The following is a 19,062-nucleotide window of genomic DNA, read 5'->3' as shown; positions in this document are numbered from 1 at the left end:
GGAAACCTTATAGTGAAAGTGTGAATATCTTGCAGTGTGACTCAAACTGCTGTCTGTGCTACAAAGCAGGAATTGGACATAACCTCCTTTGCTGTTTGTGGGACTGCTCTAGCATAGTCCCCAAGTAATTCTGGACCTCAGTGGTGACTGACAAGAGTGAAGATGTTTGGTCCTTGACAGATTTGGGAAGAGACATGTTCTCCTAAGGCTTCTTCGTTATGCAGAATTCTTACGTGTTTTCTGTTTGCTTGCTTTTAGTCCTACAGGTTTTTCTAACTTTTTCTTTCAGCTGTTATTTGATCTCACTTGCATGGTAAAAGCAAAAATGCTGAAAGCTAGACTTTCTTTCCCCCAGGTTTTTAAGCTATTGCTAATAATTCTTTTGTTTTCTGTTACAAGCTGATATCTAGTGACCAAGACAATTTCTGAAATATTTGGAGGATAGGTGATTGGCTCAGGCATAGGTAGGAAGGTGAACCTTGTGTGAGACAAATAAGACATAGTAGTGATGTGCAGTGTTTCAGTAGACAGAATCATAAAGCTATTTCACATCTAACTGTAGAAAGCTAACTCATTTTTCTTTTGCTGCTTGAAAAAAAAATCTTGTAGTTTCAATGAACAGGCCTTGAAAGAATGTTAGTGAAAGGTCTACTTCTTTCTCATGTATCCATTTTTGTTTTCAGAGGTAGATGCTGCAGAATGGGGTAAATTTCTTCACACCAAAAATAAGGTATGTTTACTCTCTTGATGAAGCAGCAGTGTCATAAATATGTTAACATATATATACTGAATTTTGTTATCTCTTCCCTTGACTTTCCTGAAAAGAAGATGTTTATTGGCATTATTATACCTGCTGCTATATTGGCAGTATATTGAGGGTTTTGTGTTTTGCTTCTTATGAGTAAAAATATTTTGAAAACATGAAATATCTGTTGTGTGGGTCATTGATTTTGCTGAGTTCTCATAGTCCTTTTTGGGTTATTTTGTTTATTATTCCATTTTGTGCATTGCCAAAATTAGAATGGATGTCACAAAACTAAGGATAGGTGTAAGCACAAGCCATTTCAGTCCACTGAGGAATTGGCTACTTCAGAGGTTTATTAGAAAGCTGTGAAAAAGAAGGAACAGCCTCATGTGCATCAGGGTCGAGGAGCAGAAACTGAGATGACCTGGCACTTCAGGAAGAGAGTCAAAGCTTTATTCTTGCTTGAAGACAGTCATATTTTTGTTGGCAGATAAATTATACAAGTGTTTATTACTTTAAACTGATTTCCTCACCTTCTAGGCAGTGCTCGAAATTTAGGGAAAGCTAGAGAGGAGTATGGAGGGAATCAGTGGAAGGGTAGCTCTGAGCAATTCTTTTTTGTGTTGGTGGCAGGAGAACCGTTTTTACAAGAGTGGAAAAAATTGAAAATTAAGCTGCCCTTTGTCCTCTTCGAGAAGAGAAGTTATTTAAGCTACATGTTGCTTATTAGCTTCAAAGGATTACAACTAGACTCAAAATGGAATGAAGTGTTTGGAATTCTCTGTAAGTGGACACAAGTTAACTTGTGTCTGACATTGGTTATAAGTGCTAATAACTGCCATGTCACAGCATTAGTCAACAGATTACCAATTTTTATAATTTTTAGCACTGATGAGTCCTGTTAGCATCAGTTTAAGGGCTACTAGTAATTCTTATATATTTTTTTAGTATTCTGTATACTTAAAGAGTTTTTCACCATCCCTTGGAGAAGAGAACATTTTTTGCAGTTAAGTAAGTAAATGCTGTCTTTGATTTTTAAACTTTTTTTTCTTCCTTCAGATCTATACGGATTTTGATGAAATTCGTCAGGAAATAGAAAATGAAACAGAGAGGATTTCAGGAAACAATAAGGTAAATCCTGTACTGTCCATCTGTTGTCTTGCTGTTGATTTTCTTGCTGCTTAAACCTTGCTTAAAGAATTTTGGCAGCTAGGAGTGAAAAGCACTTAACTGTTCTAATGAAGAACATGTGAATGCTGCTTGCTATCTCGAGATTTTTTACTGTGTTCATGAGATAAATTACTTGAGCTAGAAGACAAAGAATTGTTGCCTTACTTCAAGATTTTGTAATAAAAGTAGAAAAAAATAAACTTTCAATTAAACTTGCTTTCATTTTTCTACATACCTAGCTTTATGTGTAATTATAAAAGACAAAAGACTGCCAAAGACAAAAGAATTGGTTGACAGATGTTTGGCTTTTTTTCTTTGCTGTGTGTTTTAAGGTATGTGGTGAAAGAAAGTCTTTGTAGCATGAAACTACAGCCTTTGGATTTTTATATGATGAATTTAAATCAGGATAGTAATTATTACTTCTTATTAATGTATTTCTAGGGAATCAGTCCTGAACCGATTCATCTTAAGATTTTTTCAGCTAATGTTGTAAATCTGACTCTTGTGGACTTACCTGGAATGACAAAGGTAAGATGCAGAGTGCTCCTCTTCTGACTCAGTGTTTTTGAACAAGGTGTGCCTGTTTGCTCTTTGCCGTTGTTCTGCATTGTTAGATAAACTGCTTTCCAGGGGTTAAGTAGTGTTATGTAAATTCGGCATATCACTGTCTTCTGGGGTGAGATTTGTGTTTCTGATGCACTTTGCTGATGCCAGAGATAGATTTGCTTATGTTTGTCCTCTGTCTACATATAAATGATGGTAGGTGTGTGGGCTGTGTGTTCCTTCCCATAGGAGAGTTAGCACTCCTGGTCTCAGATCTGTACCTGCAGATAGATGAGTTTGTGGCAATGTGGAAAATCTCTTCCACATTGCTTCTCCTGGAGTTGCTATGTGTATTTTGTGTAAGAGGCTGTCTAAAGTGAGGATATCCTAAGAGAAATATTCAGATCCTGCCTGTTCATGAATATGGAATAATTTTCTGAGACATGAAGAAGACAAGATGACTTCTCTGCCTGCCTGTGCACTTATACACACCGCGCTCTGCCAGTTGTGCACGTGGTTCTTGGACACCAAGCCTCATGCAGGCATAAAGACACAATTTTGACCAGTTCCATATTGTTTTTTTCTCTAGGTGCCTGTTGGTGATCAGCCTAAAGACATTGAACTTCAAATAAGAGAGCTCATCCTTCAGTTCATCAGCAACCCCAATTCCATTATCCTGGCAGTCACGGCTGCGAACACAGACATGGCCACTTCGGAAGCGCTGAAAATAGCTCGGGAGGTGGATCCAGATGGTGAGCACCAAGGCTAACTGCATGCTGTCATTCAGCTGCTTTTTAAAACTCAATCCTAAAATAAAATTGAAGTTGTTTGGGCAATATATAGTAAGAAAAGTAAATGTCACCACATTTCCTAGAACATAAAAGTCTTGTATTTGCTTAAAGACTTCTTGCTGCAGTCTCTACTACTCAAGAGAATGCTGGGATGAATCAATAACTGTTAGATTTTTGGCTTGCCAGCAGGCCAAGTAACTATTCTAATAGTCATGGAGCCACTTCTGTTTCCACTGCAGCAAAATGGTGTTAAGAATGTTTTTCAGAGTTTTAGTAGTTCAGAATAGTCTATTAGGGCAATTTCATGCTTTATTGTCCAACATTGTTTCCTTTGGCTGAGAAAACATGCCATCCTGAGGCTAGTAATCGACTGTATAGCTGATAGTTTAGTGACCTTTGGTAAGGATAAGATGAATTTTGGTGCCTTGTATTTATGTGGGAGAACTGACTGATTTAACGGAGTAGGAAGATTATCGTTTTGTATTTACCTAAGGACTTGGAAACAGATCTGAAGCTACTGGGCTGCCTGCTTCTTGCTTTTGCAAAGTGCTGTCAGTACCATTGACTAGCAAATGGCATTGTATGATTTGGAAGAACATGGATTAATACACTTGAAAAATAAGCATAGAGAAATTAGGTTAAAATTTAGTGTTGTTGCCCTCAAAATTGTTTTCCATAAAAAACTCTTTCTTCTTGATTGTTTTCAAACTCCAAGTTTGCTTTGGCTTGTCTGCCACATAACCTTGAGGGAAAACCTCTTCTGGCAGAGTCTGCTCAGTTAAACTGTCCTGATTCAAGATATCAGACCCCTTTTATTTTACTGCTGTAAAAATGACCAACAGTGTCTTTTGGATCACTTCCCAAAATTCTAAAACGTAAAGGTCTAGTGGCAGATCATCTTGCCGCTTCTGCAGGAGTAATGCTGTATAGTGAGAACCTACAGTACCAAAGTAGCTATGCTCACATGAAAGTTTCAAGGCTCAAGAACTTACTGATTTTACTGAGATGCTGGTTTATTTTTTTAGATGCAAAAAGTGTGTTATATTTTAAAGAAAAAGTTCTTGGCACTTTTTTTCCAGACCAAGAGCTCAGGAAATATTAAGGTCCTAGACAATTCCTGTGTGTGTAAGCCTGCTGGTTTAGATGGGCAGTATTTACCTATTTAATGAATTTATGTGACTAATTCTCCACTTTGCTGAATTATGAGTTTTAGTTACTCTGATCAAATCAGAACATCCCTGTGAGTGTTTTCCTTTTGGTAGGTCGAAGAACCCTTGCTGTTATCACAAAGCTGGATCTCATGGATGCTGGCACTGATGCTATGGATGTGCTCATGGGAAGAGTGATTCCAGTCAAACTTGGCATCATTGGAGTAGTGAATAGGTCTGTGTGGGCACATTGGTGCTATTTTTCAAACTGTGTTAATGTGAAGTAATGCTGCTTTTTTAGCCATGAATATAGTTTTAAGAATAAGGTGACAATGTTGAAATAAACTTCTGAATAAGCAAGTGAGAAGTTTGTTGCTCACTTCTCAAAAGCCTTTGTTCTTCCACTCAACCAATTGCTAATGCAGAGAGGAGTAGAGACACTTCTAAAAGAACTGTAGTGTCATCACTTCTGCTGTTGCCCTTCAGCTTGAGGGGTGCTTCTGGTCAGCTGTTCACGTTAGCTCTGATCCAGCACAGATCCTGTATATATTAATCCTAACTGCATATGGCTGTGGTACCATTTGCTGTGGTTTTTTTACATTACTTAGGTCAAATCTCATGTAGTTTTGATAAAAGCATTGCTTAGACTGTGTACAGTTGCTACCAACACCGATTTGTTGATTATGCTGCATGGAGAAACAATAAAAACCTTTATGGTCTAAGGAAGGTGAGTTACGTGTGTAAAGCAAAACCCAGTTGTTAAATGTCCTGTCCAGAAAAGCAGAAATGTAAATTACTTTACTTTTACTTTGCTTCCATTAACTGGTGTGTAACTCTGCCTTTTACCTTTAGGAGTCAGCTGGATATTAACAATAAGAAGAGTGTGGCTGATTCCATTCGTGATGAGTATGGGTTTCTTCAAAAGAAATATCCTTCCCTTGCCAATCGAAATGGAACCAAGTATCTTGCTAGGACACTGAACAGGTATCACTTGAAGATATAAACCAATGTGTTAGACATATGTGCAGACTTTTTTTTTTTTTTTTTTTTTTTACCCCGAGTGTCTCTTTTGGTGCTGTACAGTAATGCATTTAAAAAAACTCTGGTTGCAAACTCTGGTTCTCTCAGTTTCTGGTTTTACTGTAATTTTCCCAAGTAAATGTTTTCCTTTGGTGGTTATTTTGTGTCACTTCTCTGTTTTGATGGAGATGATAAAGCTGAAACTTTTCCTCCCTTCTAATGAAGGACTCTTTTCTATTTTTAGATTGCTGATGCATCATATCAGGGATTGCTTGCCAGAACTGAAAACCAGAATTAATGTTTTAGCTGCCCAGTACCAGTCTTTACTGAACAGCTATGGGGAACCTGTTGAAGACAAAAGTGCTACTTTATTGCAGCTGATCACCAAATTTGCCACAGAATATTGTAACACTATTGAAGGAACAGCAAAATACATAGAGACTTCGGAGCTGTAAGTACAAATGCTTTCCTGGAATATTGACTGAGTGGTTAGGTTGACCCAGTGGCTTTCACTGGCTCTCTCTGGCAGTGTTACTACACTGGACCATAACATCCTCAAAAATGTTTGTATCCAAGCAACTGTAAAAAAGTGTTTTCAATGAGAGCTTTCTTCTACTTATTTGCTACTTTAGTTGTTGTTTTCTTCTTTCAGATGTGGTGGAGCCAGAATCTGTTATATTTTTCATGAGACTTTTGGAAGAACTTTAGAATCTGTTGACCCTCTGGGTGGCCTTAACACAATTGACATTCTGACTGCCATTAGAAATGCCACTGTGAGTGTTCTTCTGTGTTTCTGAGTGTAGTGGCTGTATGTTAGATAGGAAGCTAAGGTTTAATTCTGTATGAGGGGCACAACTTAGAAATGGTTCAGTGTTCTCCTGACAGATTTGGTTTCTTGCTAGTATGGGAATTGGTGCTGCTGAGAATTAACAGGGTTGAGGCCGTTTTTAAATTTTGCAGTATAAAGTAAAATGTTCACTCCTTCAAGCTTGACTTTGGATGTCAGACATGTCAGTCTGCTTTTGTACTGTATGTGGACAGACAGGCAGGTTTCTGCATGGTCCTGGAGCGTGAGGTATTCCATAGCCATGATCTATGTGTGTGTTCCTATCCTCATGTAAATGTAAAATGTAAAAACAGGATTTAGTAATAGGAAAGATATCATATTTCAGATAAAAACTGTTATATGTGTAGCTAAGCATTGTTCTGTATGATCATAAATGAAATTACTCTAAACACCGAAACCCACCTATCTTCATGGTATGGTATTACATGCCCAAGACTGTCCAAAAAATAATGGCAGTTTTTTCTTTCTGAAATTAGAAAGAAAATGTCTTTGCTATTGGAATAGATTTCATCTATGTATGGATCCACAAACGTGAGAAAGCATTGTTCAGATTTGTAAGCCTAAAGTGACATCCGTAGGTAGAAATCTCCAAGATTCTGTAAGGGTGCTGGTTAATCATTGTTTGATACATTTAGTCTTAGAGATAGCAACTTAGAACTTTAATTTTTAAATATTCTTGTAATATATTTTACTCCTGAGACCGGTTCTGAGTGTCAGGTGTCATCACTATGACCTGATTTATTCTGGGCCTCATCAGATACTACGTCTTGGAAATGCATCTTGTTATATACACAGTTCAGCAGCTTTTTCCCTTCTTTTTAACCAGGGTCCCCGTCCTGCCTTGTTTGTTCCTGAAGTTTCCTTTGAGTTGCTGGTAAAAAGGCAAATCAAACGTTTGGAAGAACCAAGCTTGCGCTGTGTGGAGCTGGTTCATGAGGAAATGCAGAGGATTATCCAGCATTGTAGTAATTACAGTACACAGGTAAAAATGCATGCTTTAGAATTGGGTTTGTAATTACTGGGGTGTGTGTGATTATTTGCTTAAAAACTTATGGAAGTCTCACCAGTGAAATTTTGGTTTGTTTTTAGGAATTACTGAGGTTTCCTAAACTGCACGATGCCATAGTTGAAGTAGTAACCTGTCTTTTGCGTAGGAGACTTCCTGTCACAAATGAAATGGTAAGTTTCCATCTACTGTAATTTTACTGATAGAAGTGCATGTTTTCTGGAGTCTTGATGCTTCTGTTTGCAGCATCAGGAGTCCAAGTTATTAAAGGAATCTTACCTTATTTGTTGAATTGATAGTAATGTACACATTTTGAATCGTATTCTATATTATAGGTGCATAAAAAACAAAGAGGTGGGGTTAGGGTTAAGCATATTGTCCCCTATGTTTCAGTTTCCCAAGAAGAATTTTACTAAAACTTCAATTTAACATCTTCTAGTCTTCCTTATTTAGGTTGTTTCCCTCCCTGGTAACAGAAGCTGTGAATTTACTGTAGAGTTTGGGATGCAGGGATGAAAATGAAATTGTAATCCTTATTCTGTATGTTTCAGAGGATTGTAATGCTCTTCCGCCAGTGAAAACTAAAAGTTCTACTTGTACCTTTATATAAATGAGTTTTAATATTCAAGTCTGATTTGTACTGCCTGTTGGGGAGTAAAGAGTGTTTCAGTATTTGACTCTGCATTAGATGTGAAAAGCAAAAGTCCTTTTGTATACGTGCTATCCCTCATAGTGAGCCATCTGCCCCTAGTTCACATGTTGCTGGTGCTTTGTGGCTGAGTGGTCTTTTGCTATGGGCAGTTAAGCTGTGCTTGCCAGCATTGTAGGTCATTGCTCTGCACTGGCATTAGGTTTACTCCCTGAATTTTTGATCTGGGGATATCTTGCATTGCAGGTCCATAATCTGGTGGCCATTGAGTTAGCTTATATCAACACCAAACATCCAGACTTCGCTGATGCCTGTGGGTTAATGAATAACAACATAGAGGTAAGAAAGTATGTTCTCTTAAAATGTTTCTTGTCTCTTAAAGTGAAAGTGAAATTGATAAAATAGCAAAGACTTCAGTTTCTTTCACTGAAGCAGATTTCTACCTTTTGAGGCATTAGAAATGTGATGAATTATGAATATGGTGTATACTCTAGTGATCTGTGGATTTATTAATTTCTATTGCATATTACATTCAAGATCACTGGTTGGTACTTCACTGAAAGGATTCTGCCTGTTTTTCAGTCTGGAAAATAAGATGGGTGCCTAATCGAGTACTGCCTATGAAATGAATTTTTTAAGGAGAAATTTAAATATGTAGTTGTGAAATGGTGTTTCATATTGAAGTAACTGCATTTTGTTTCTGACACAATGTATCAATACTGCTTCTCACATTCATGAAAGGATAATGCAAGTATTGTTTCCTCTGTCCAGGTTCTAATTTCTGCTTGTTTTTGGTATTGTTCTTGAATCTCTGTATTTCCACACTTCAGGCTCCCTGAGGCATAGTCTCCCATCAGTAATCTTGTGTTTTACAAGCCCAAATCTGATTGATAATACTAGTTACTGCCATCATCCTGTGGAAGCAGTTTAACAACCAATCTGCTGGATTGGGAGAATCAATCTGATGTTGTTGCAGTACTTCATCTCTCTGGCTAAGAGCTTATTAATACCCTTGTGTTTATTCAACACATTGTTTTCATTTATCACAAAATCACAGAATGGCTTGCCTTGGGAGGTCATCTCATTCCAACCCCCCTGCCATGTGCAGGGACACATTCCTCTAGACCGGGTTGCCCAGAGCCCCATCCAACCTGGCTTAGAATACTTCCAGGGATGGGGCATCCACAGCTTCTCTGGGCAACCTGTTCCAGTGCCTCACCACCTTCACAGTAAAGAATTTCTTCCTATGGAATATGTAATTTAAATCTACTCTCTCTCAGTTTGAAGCTATTCCCCCCTTGTCCTGTCACTACGTGCTCTTGTGGTGTTCCTTTTATAAATGCTTGCATTACAATTTCTGCTCTAGTTTTAACCCTTTACTTCATCACATAACATAGTCTGTACTGAGTAGGTATGCATTTGAATTTGCCTTAGTAGGCTGCTCTCTAATCTAGTTCAAAAACAAAGTGTATGGAAACAGCTGTGAGTATAGAAATTAAGACTTAGTGAAGCTGAACATACAAAATTATATCATCATGTATTACTTAAACTAGTTCTTTCCTAATGTTTTCCTAAACAGGCTATTGAAAATTTTGAAGACCCAAACCATGTAAACTCAAGACTTATTCACTAGACAACCAATTGTTAATTTTGAGCAAAATCAGATATTTCTTTCTCCTGATTGCTTTGAATTCTATTTTGCTACGAAGCGAATGCTGCCTTCTCCTTCATTTTGGGCTAATCGTGTGCTGGCCACAGACTCAAATCCTTTGGGTTACTTGGAGGATTTACAGCTTGGGCTGTAATGAGGGCTGTAGGGTATCTGTGCTGAGCCAAATTGTGGAGCTTTGATGTTGTTTTTTAAAGGCTCAGGTTTTGATTAGGGAGTGTGGTGCAAAAAAACTTTGCAAAACTTCTTATTTTGAGAATTTGGTTTTGACCAGGTAATAAAGTATCCAAATAATTGATGGTTTAATAGACCACAGTATTAGCATGGCATTGGATGAGAAGAAATTACTCATGTTTGTCTCTAAAATGGAAATCATCTGTAAAATGTGAATCCTGCCTATGTGTTGATACATAACTGAGCTCTTGCTGGATTGTTTTTAAAGGAGCAAAGGAGGAACAGGTTAGCCCGAGAATTGCCTTCTTCTGTGCAACGAGACAAGGTAAGTAAATGTTTGATTTTATTTTTTACATAAAGCTTAATGCATTCTCCTAGATGCAATCTAAGTATTGGAGATTTTGATATGCTGCCCTAGTAACAGTCTTGGGAGCTTCTGGGCATTGAGTTTTTTCCTTTCAGTTTCATAAGATAGAAGTGAAATGTCATTTTCTTAAAAAGATGCAGTTTTTGGGAGGTTTTAAATCTGGTATTTTTGAAGACTTGTCTATAATTGTAATATTACACTTATTACTTGAATGTCATCTCAGGTAAGGTGTAAAATGCCTGCAGATGTTGAAGATGGACTCAGAACTTTCATGCTTAGATTTGTAGCTGAGAAACACTGATTTCAAAAGACAAACAAATGATTTAAAATATCCAGTGCCAACATAGTGACTTATGGTTGGTTTTTGTTAAGTCACTCTTAGAATTGCAGTTTGTTGCGGTCTTTCTTTCTTTTGGAGCAAGACCTCTGTTGGAGGTGACATTTTTGGTTGTTCATCATAATCCAGTCATGTATTCTGTCTCTGGAGTTTGCTTAATTTTACCAGGTTTTGGGATTAGTGACAGGGGTGGAAGAACCAACCAAGTGTCATGGAAAATATTGTCTGGCTGTAGAAAAAAACAGTCTGACACTAAGCTGGAATTTTAGACACTTATTTAATACTATGTGAATTATTAAGAATTCAAAGATAGAGACTATAGATGAAGTTGTAACAGGAGTTTCTACAGCTGATAGAAATTTGTTCCCTAAGTTCATTACCTTAAAAAGTGAGACAAAGTCCCAGAATAGATCGAATACTGCTGCCTTTAATCAGTCTAAGACAGCTGATGGATCAACTGGGAATTTAAGGTAGCTATCTGGAGATTGCTTTCAATGCTCTTTGATCCTTCATTTTATTGATTTCATAGTTAAATCATCAGCGTAGGAGCTTAAATGAAATTAAAGATCAGTTAATCCAAAATAACTATCTTGGAGATGCTTTTTGTTTTTCTTTTTTTCCTCTTCTTTTCTTTCTTCCTTTTTTCTTTTTTTTTTCTGCTTCTGTTACTGTTTTTCTTGTAAATTCAAAATATTTCTTTTCTGGATTTTGAAAGATGCTAGTAGGTAAAAGTGTATGAAATTTGCTAGGTAAATTTGGTGGTCTTCAGTTGAATTTTTTTTTTCCCCTCCCTACATTTTTTACCTTCCTTAGTCTACTAAAGCTCCAGGTGCATTGGCACCTGCTTCCCAGGAGACTGTTACTGCTGCTTCTGCTGAGGCTGATGGCAAGGTCTGTCTTGATTTTTCCTCTAAGCACTGCATGCATGTTTCTGTTGTGGTGCACCCCAGGTGTAAGGAAAGCAGTTTGTCTCTAGCAGTTCTGTCACCAGCAGTGTGTCCTACCCAGTCTGGATGTCCTCCCCAGTGTGGATTACTTGGCACTCCTGGTTCTATGTGCAGTGGCATGTCAAGACATGCCATGAGGTGGCCAAGTCACTGCTTTCTCTTTGAACTCTTGTTTGCAATATATTGTGGTGCAAATATGCACCAAATTTGCCTTAAACTGTCCATAGATTGTTGGGTGCAACAGTATTGTAATCAAAACTCTTCAGCATGGCTGTTAAACTGCATGTTTTTAATGTGTTGACAGTTAAAGAAGGAGGACAGAAGATATGCTAAAATGTGAGTTTCCTGCTTCCTGCAGGGAATCTTTACAGGCTTTGTTCAAACTGAACCTCCTTTGTGTGTTGTTTCACATAATTGTTGAATCCCTGGTTTACTTACATTTGTGAAATGTGTTCTGCAGTGTTTTTTTACATGTTAGGTGTGCTGTCTCATGTGTTACAATAACAGCTCAGTATTCCTCAGAAGGCTTTTCTGCTAATTACTCTTGCTTGGAGTCAGAAAAGATGGGCAGTCACAGGTTTGTGTATTCAGAGTACCAAGGGACCTCAGGCTGTCTGCTTTATTGCACATTTAGATTTTAATGCAAAGCTTCCTTTTCTGTCCTGACCAAAGTGGTTAAAATCAAAATCTAGTCAATAGTAGAATTTTAACTATTATTTTCATCAATGTTTTAGAGGTTTTGATATGCTGCAAAAATTAAAAAGTAACCAAGACCCACTGTGAAGATAGTGTTGTGACCTAGGAAGTTGCAGGAAGCTGCCAGATTTGGTTTGCATTTCCCATAAAAACTGTCCTCTGTGAGGTGATACATTCAACACTCTCCTGTGTTGCTTTGTTTCTGAAAGTGCTTTGGAGGTAGAGCAGGCTCCACTGTAACACAGGAGGAGAGTGGTGTTTTTGTCATTTTGAGCAGCTGTCCTGCAATCCGAAATCATGCAGTGGATCTTTCCTTAACAATAATTGTCTCTTATTAACAGAGTTTGATTTGAATTCCTTGTGTGTTCTACAATGCCTCTGAGCAATTGTGCAATTTAAATAAAACCTTTGATGTGCACAGGTTAGCTGGGTTTCCTCCTGTATACTTCTGCTGATATTCTGTTTGGTATGCTTTTTTTCTCACCTTTTTTTTTAGATTTAAGATCAGTCTGTGGTGTTTCATTGTAAACACAATAGATAAATTTTGCTTTTTTCCTCTTATATCTGAAGCAAGACATAAATAGTAGTACAAAGCCTAGGTTGTTTTTCGAACAGGAGCAGATTTAAAAACAGAATAAATAGAAGAGATATTAAGCTTATGGAAAGGTACAAAATTAAAATTGCCCCATTCTACATCAAAATAAACTGTTTTTTTAAATACTTATTAACATATGGTGGATACCATCCACTAGTATTTCTTTCTTCCAGTGATTCCTAGTGTTTAAGAGTTGGGTGTTACATTTTCTTCTCAGAAGATTCATGGGCCATTCTTTGTCTGGAACTCCCCAGAATCTCTGATATTCACTCCCATAAGATGAAGACTTTTGTTTTGATTTGTTACAAAAAAAGCCTTCTGCAAATTTTGACAGCACAAATACGATCATAGCTGTGGTACCTTGAAACAGAAATATTTTTTAGCTATTACTGTAAGAAACTTCAGTTTGTATTTAAATAAAACTTGAAGAATTTAAATTTGAGTATTGCAAGAGCTGTGGTCATCTTCAAAATATACTTTCAGAATGATCTCGATAGTATAGAATGTGTGGTCAAAGCCAAATGACTTAGAAAGACCATCCAATATTTCAGAAGTGATTTGTAGACCCTTAAAATGCCTTGGATCTTCTCCATGTGAGACATTTTCATACCCTTTATTAGGGAGAGTATGAGTTTTAAAAGCTTTCATTTTACTGGTACCTTTTGTGAGCTGTAACCAGCAAAGGGAGAATAAATGTGGGGAATGTGAAGAACAAAACAAAGGAAATATATCTATGAAAATCTTATTTTTTAGTGAGTTTTCCCTTTAGTGATTTGATCAGATACTTCTCTGCAGTGTCCAAGTTCTAATTCTGCCGTGTTTTTTCAATATGCTGTTTGTGCAGACTGCTGCTGTAGGAGCGGATGTGTCTCAGGAGCCTGGAACAGGCAGCTGGAGAGGAATGCTGAAACCCTCCAAAGCAGAAGAGGTATCAGCAGATGACAAATCCAAGCCAGCTGCACCCCTACCTGCTAGTCCTCAAAAAGGACATGCTGTAAACCTATTAGATGTGGTGAGTCTTGGAAGACTAATTCCTTTTCTTTGTAGTTCAGGCTTAGGAAAGAAAACATCTGAATTCTAGATCTTGTAACCTTGCTGCTAATATGTGATATCTTTGTAAATAATTCTCACTATAGCAACAGGGAGCTCTCTTCTGCTTTGCTCCTTGCCTGATTCCAATCTCCCTGCAAGTTCCCTGCCTGCTCTAGTTTTACACTATGATTTGGATAACTGGCTTCCTTTCACAAATTCCTGTGCAAGGGAACTCCTTGTCTAGATAGCTGTTGGTACAGAAACAGATCTCAGCTCAGCTCAAATTCCTGCTCTTCTTGTGCTGAATTTGAATATTGCTAATAGAGGAGAAGAATCATTAAAGACAAAACCCACTTAAGTTAAAAAAAAAGATGGGGATATTTGAAGTATTTGGAGAGCTTTAGAAAAAATGTAGTGGTGCCCTCTGACCTTTGTTTCACGCATGTGGATTTTGATATGTCTCTAATTTTATTTCTGAAGAATTAGAGGTTTGTTGCAAGGCAGGTGGAATCTATCAAACTCAGGCTGAAAGAGCAGTAGTTACAGGTTTGAGTTTTATTTACAAATGCAAATGAGCAGAATTGGTAAACTGGGCTAAACTTTTATTTTTTCACACAGCCTGTACCTGTTGCACGCAAACTTTCTGCCCGTGAGCAACGAGATTGTGAAGTGATTGAACGACTTATTAAATCTTACTTCCTTATTGTCAGGAAGAACATTCAGGACAGGTAAACCCAAACTTCCTTGAAATATTTAAGCCATGCAGATATTGTGATATTTTAAGAATCATATATATGATCATGTTATTTTTATCATGTTCTCATGTTTTATTTTTTAGAAGGGACAGCAGCAGTAAAATTTAACCCTTCACAAAATGAAGCAGTTTGAAGAAACACTTTTTTTTTCTAATGGTTTCAAGTTCTGTATAATATTAAGTAAAAAATTCAGTTATTTAGGACATGCCTGCTTTTCTGGAGGATGTTTCAATTCAGATTGAAGACTTCCAGCAAATAAGAATAAACTAGGTGCTGTGTACCACAACAGAACTTAGCTTTGCCATCCTGTTATTTCAAATGGGAAGGTCAAATAGGAACTAGTATGTGTGGCTCAGTTTTCTAGCACTTAGCTATAAGAATGGAAACAGCATTAAAAAAGTCCTTTCTGCCGTGGAAAATGCCTTTAAAGTTTTTGCTAAAAAAAGTCATACCTTTTCTTTAATGAGGAATTCTATAATTTTTTTTGCTTATGTCTTTGTGGAAAGATCTAACTTCATATATATTTATACTTCTATGTATATTGGAAGTCTGGGGGGGGGAAGTACAGGAAACTAGATTTTAGAGCAGGTTAGTGAGACTCATAGGTGTTTTAGTCTATCCAGTAAATTAATACCTTCAGTATACTTTTTAGTATTTCATGGTAGGGGAGCCTTAACTTTACTGTCCGTACTATGTATTATCAGAGATGTGAATTATTTCTTTGCCTCTTTCCCGTTCCATTTACACATAAAATTTGGTTTTAGGGTTGACATACTTTAATGTGTGTCATCCCTAGCACAGTAGACATAGGTTGTTTTCTAAAGAGCAAAGTTAGTTATTCTGTGTTCTATACTATTCTTGTTTTTTTACAATGCAGCTTTTCTATTTGGAAGAAATTAATTTTATATGAATTAGTTCTATTCTAATATTGTACATGATGCTGCTTTTACTTGAGAGTTTTTATTTATGGTAGTGATAGATGCCTGGTAGTCTGAGCCAAGGCGGTGTGTAGCTGCTTGCCCTCATTGTGCATTCTTCAATCTGGAACAGACCTGGTTTTGAACAATGCTTTTAAAGAAACAATGTTTATGTGCTTGCAGTGTGCCAAAGGCAGTGATGCATTTTCTGGTGAACCACGTGAAGGACACTCTGCAGAGTGAGCTGGTGGGCCAGCTGTACAAATCGCTGCTGTTGGATGACCTTCTCACGGAGTCTGAGGACATGGCACAGCGCAGGAAAGAGGCAGCTGACATGCTAAAGGTAATGAGGAGATCAGGAGGTCATGGGAGCAGTTAACCATATCAGTGGGAGGCTTTTTGAAGACTTGTCTTCCTTTTCTCTTCACTGCTTTTTAAGAGTATGCCAGTGTGTTGCTTTTCTCTGATAGAGGAATTAAAACCAATACATGACCAGAAAGGATTGCATATGAGCTTTTAAATCTGCAGTTTAGCATGCTAGATAGAAAGCAGGTGCAATTCCTCTTTTATTTTTAAGCTTCACAGCATTAAAACTGTGTATGGTGAAGAAGTCTGCCCTTCTTGAGAATTTAATGGGTTGCGACTCGTTTAGTACTAAGACTGATTAGCTTTGATTTGATTTTTAACTTTGCACTTCCCAGACTGCTGGTGTTATGTCCCTGAGAAATCTCTGCAGCATAACTAACTCTGGCTTTTTGTGTTGCTGTGTGCAGGCCCTGCAGCGAGCCAGCCAGATCATTGCAGAGATCCGTGAGACACATCTTTGGTGAAGACTGTATCAGCCACACACTATTTATATGCATTGGAGGTTACATTGGCTTGACAATTGCTAGGCATGGTATACGGAGTAGAATTTTTATTTATGAACTCTTCTTATCTGTGTACTGCAACTGTGTAAATCTGCTCATGTAAAGACAGTTGGTTTGATTTGCAAACAGAAAAATATGCTGTATTTTGCAAAAGAAGTCGTATTTAATCCATATAATAAATGGCTCTAAATGTTTCCTTACCAGGTTTCTGGTGCAAATTAAAGCAGACCAAGTCTTCTGTCTCAGTGACAGTCTCATTTGAACTTGGGGAAAAACGTTCAAGTTCCAGTGCCTGACTTGCTGAACAGGTTGCCTGTGGTTCAGATGGCCGGTGTAGTCTTGTGGCATAGTTTTAAGCTGCTTTTCCAGTAGAAGTTTCAATACTGTGAAGAAAAGAGAGCACCGAGTATTTTCTTTCATGAATATATTGCATGCACTGTGACAGATGGAGGTCTCCATTTTATAGCACAGTAGAGATGTCGAGCGTATTACTATGTATGTGTGTTCCCTTTTTTTTTTTTTTCCTCTTTGTCCCCAAATGTTTCAATGGCAGACAAAACTTCACACTTGATTTCATGGAGTATCATGTAGGAAGAATTAGCCTGGAGCTTGCGAACAAGAACAGCCTACTAAAAAGTGGCTGCAGAGTTATTAACGTGCACTGGAGCTTGTCTATGAATGTTGGGGTTTATAATCAGGCACGAGGACACCTTCCCCTTCCTCCCCCCTGGGACCAAGCCCCTGGACCATCTGTTAGTAAATTTGCTCTGGCAGAACTGAAAAATAAAACGGATTTCAAAACTGTAACGGGATAGTAAGCGTTTCTTTTAAAAACAGATGAAGTTGGCCAGGGAGAAGGGGATGCCCACAACTTCTGCAAATTTTGGAATGTATGACAGTATGGAAGAAAGTCTGTGAAATTGGAATATTTATATCAGAGATTACAGTTGCTTTTGAGGAAATTTTATTGTGCTGTAAGTAGCTTTTTTTTTTTTTTTTTTTTTGAGGACAATCGTAAAATTATAAAATTTTAGGTTGGAAATTAAGTTGAGGTTTCTTTTTTTCTTCTGATTATAATTCATACAGATAACTATTGATCACACTAGCCTTGAAAAAGTAAACATTTTAATTTTTATGAATAAAAATTTATTTAAACTCCAGCCAGCATACTTGCATGTACTTCTCAAGCAGATTCACTCTTTTTGTATAAAGTGAAAATGTTTACTATAGTGTTGCTGATACTTTTTCTTTAACACAACTTGCATGGAAAACAGGACACTGCTGTTAACCTCCATGGCTTGATTTTATGGTATTGGGCCAAGATAGTGAGGTTTTTGTTACCATATGCAGTTCCTTCCCCCTGAAATCAGTTAGCAAAAATGGAATTCCTTTGGTAAGGATTTGAAAAGATTTCAATCTTGGCTAAAGGTTGAAAATCTAAAAATTCAGTTTACAAGAAGCTCTGTTTAAAAATGTATTTTTCTCATGGTAATCTTCAGTTTGGCATCAGTATGAGCGCAACAAGTTAAGTCTGACAGATGCAACTTTTGGATACTTCATGCATGATCTGAGGTTCATGCAGGACACAGAAATATATATTGTGTATTTTTAAACAACCTAAAAAGTCAGGGTGTATGCATTACATGTAATGAATACAACTGAGGTACTTCTATCTTGCATTGTATCCAGGGATGGTACTTCTCAGATTTAAGAAATATGACTGAAGTGCAAACCACTTTTTAAATCAATTTGCTGATCAGCAAAAGCTTTTAAGTTTTGTCAAAAGCTTTGTTTTCATTACATTTCTGTTTGGAATTCACCTGATACCTCTCTCCCTTTTGCTTTCAACATCCAAGAAGTTTTCAACAAGGTAGTGCCGTCCATAAGTGATCTGCTACCTAAGCTTTAACTCCCAAAGGTCAGTCAACAGTCTCTTTGTGAAGAAATACTCTGATTTGTAAAGTTTTGAAATGCCACAATGAATTTCATTTATTGAAGAAATTCTTGCAAGTGATACCTGGCTCTGTAATGTCATATGAAATTTCCAGTGTTAATTTGGTTTCTGAAATGTTACAACGTTTTTTGTTTCACAAAAAGTTTCAATTTGGTAATGTTTGAGTGCCAAGAAATGGACTTGATTTGTAACCCTTAATGCAAGACTTTGAAGGTCCATGCTGTAACAATCCTGTTATTTAATAAACAGATAATACACAAAATTAAGTATGCCAGAAATAGTTTTGGACTGACTTGTAGTTCTGGTGGCAGGATTTACACGCACTTGTAAGTTTATACTATAAAGTACCTATATGTGTCCAGCCTTGTTTATGATTTCACTTGTTCTCACTTAGTTCTGCATTCTTGGATAGTTCCATAACTCATAATGTAGACAGGCTGTTCATGCCTACTGATGGTTGGAAACAAGCTGTGTGCGGGAACTGGGCTAAAATACTTCAAATGTTGCTATTACTACCAGCATTAAAAGAAATTATGGGGAAGCTGTGGAAAAAAGCCTAATGAGGGCAGCAACAGAAAAATTCCCAGATTAGACTGGTGGTTTACAACTGTCTTCTAGATCACCTTATTTAATTTAAACTTGAAATAATTTTTGTCATCAATGCACAAGTTTTAGCTAACTTGCTCTCCAGTGGGAAGAGAATCATGGAGGGGAGTACTCCCTGTAGCCAAGTTCAGAGTAGTAAATATCTGACATGGTTACCTGAACTGTTGTAGTCCTGCTGTAACTAAAACACAGTATGCTGATGTGAACAGTTTGTATTTAGTAGTC

At 37.3% G+C, this 19,062-nt stretch overlaps 1 protein-coding gene across 4 annotated transcripts in view; it reads left to right on the top strand.

Annotated features, from left to right (window-relative positions):
- Positions 1 to 18,497, top strand: part of DNM1L (dynamin 1 like) — a 36,349-nt gene extending 17,852 nt beyond the window's left edge. For 2 of the 4 annotated variants that reach the window (XM_066183847.1, XM_066183846.1), the window contains 17 exons: positions 684 to 730; positions 1,805 to 1,876; positions 2,357 to 2,443; positions 3,048 to 3,210; positions 4,512 to 4,632; positions 5,250 to 5,381; positions 5,662 to 5,868; positions 6,070 to 6,190; positions 7,091 to 7,246; positions 7,354 to 7,443; positions 8,166 to 8,258; positions 10,031 to 10,087; positions 11,280 to 11,357; positions 13,549 to 13,716; positions 14,355 to 14,464; positions 15,592 to 15,751; positions 16,182 to 18,497. In XM_066183847.1, the coding sequence (XP_066039944.1) occupies positions 684 to 730; positions 1,805 to 1,876; positions 2,357 to 2,443; positions 3,048 to 3,210; positions 4,512 to 4,632; positions 5,250 to 5,381; positions 5,662 to 5,868; positions 6,070 to 6,190; positions 7,091 to 7,246; positions 7,354 to 7,443; positions 8,166 to 8,258; positions 10,031 to 10,087; positions 11,280 to 11,357; positions 13,549 to 13,716; positions 14,355 to 14,464; positions 15,592 to 15,751; positions 16,182 to 16,238 (1,919 nt within the window). In that variant the 3' untranslated portion in view covers positions 16,239 to 18,497. The remainder of the gene's footprint in view (positions 1 to 683; positions 731 to 1,804; positions 1,877 to 2,356; positions 2,444 to 3,047; positions 3,211 to 4,511; positions 4,633 to 5,249; positions 5,382 to 5,661; positions 5,869 to 6,069; positions 6,191 to 7,090; positions 7,247 to 7,353; positions 7,444 to 8,165; positions 8,259 to 10,030; positions 10,088 to 11,279; positions 11,358 to 13,548; positions 13,717 to 14,354; positions 14,465 to 15,591; positions 15,752 to 16,181) is intronic. The other 2 variants (XM_066183849.1, XM_066183848.1) reach the window with 1 other exon arrangement.
- Positions 18,498 to 19,062: the final 565 nt, after the last annotated feature.

This window comes from Chamaea fasciata, unplaced genomic scaffold (genome assembly GCF_029207755.1).
Source record: "Chamaea fasciata isolate MVZ Bird 193981 ecotype frontalis unplaced genomic scaffold, bChaFas1.0.hap1 SCAF_5, whole genome shotgun sequence".
Taxonomy (NCBI): domain Eukaryota; kingdom Metazoa; phylum Chordata; class Aves; order Passeriformes; family Sylviidae; genus Chamaea; species Chamaea fasciata.
The sequence above is the reverse complement of the archived record's forward strand: the minus strand, read 5'-3'. Positions and strand labels throughout refer to the sequence as shown.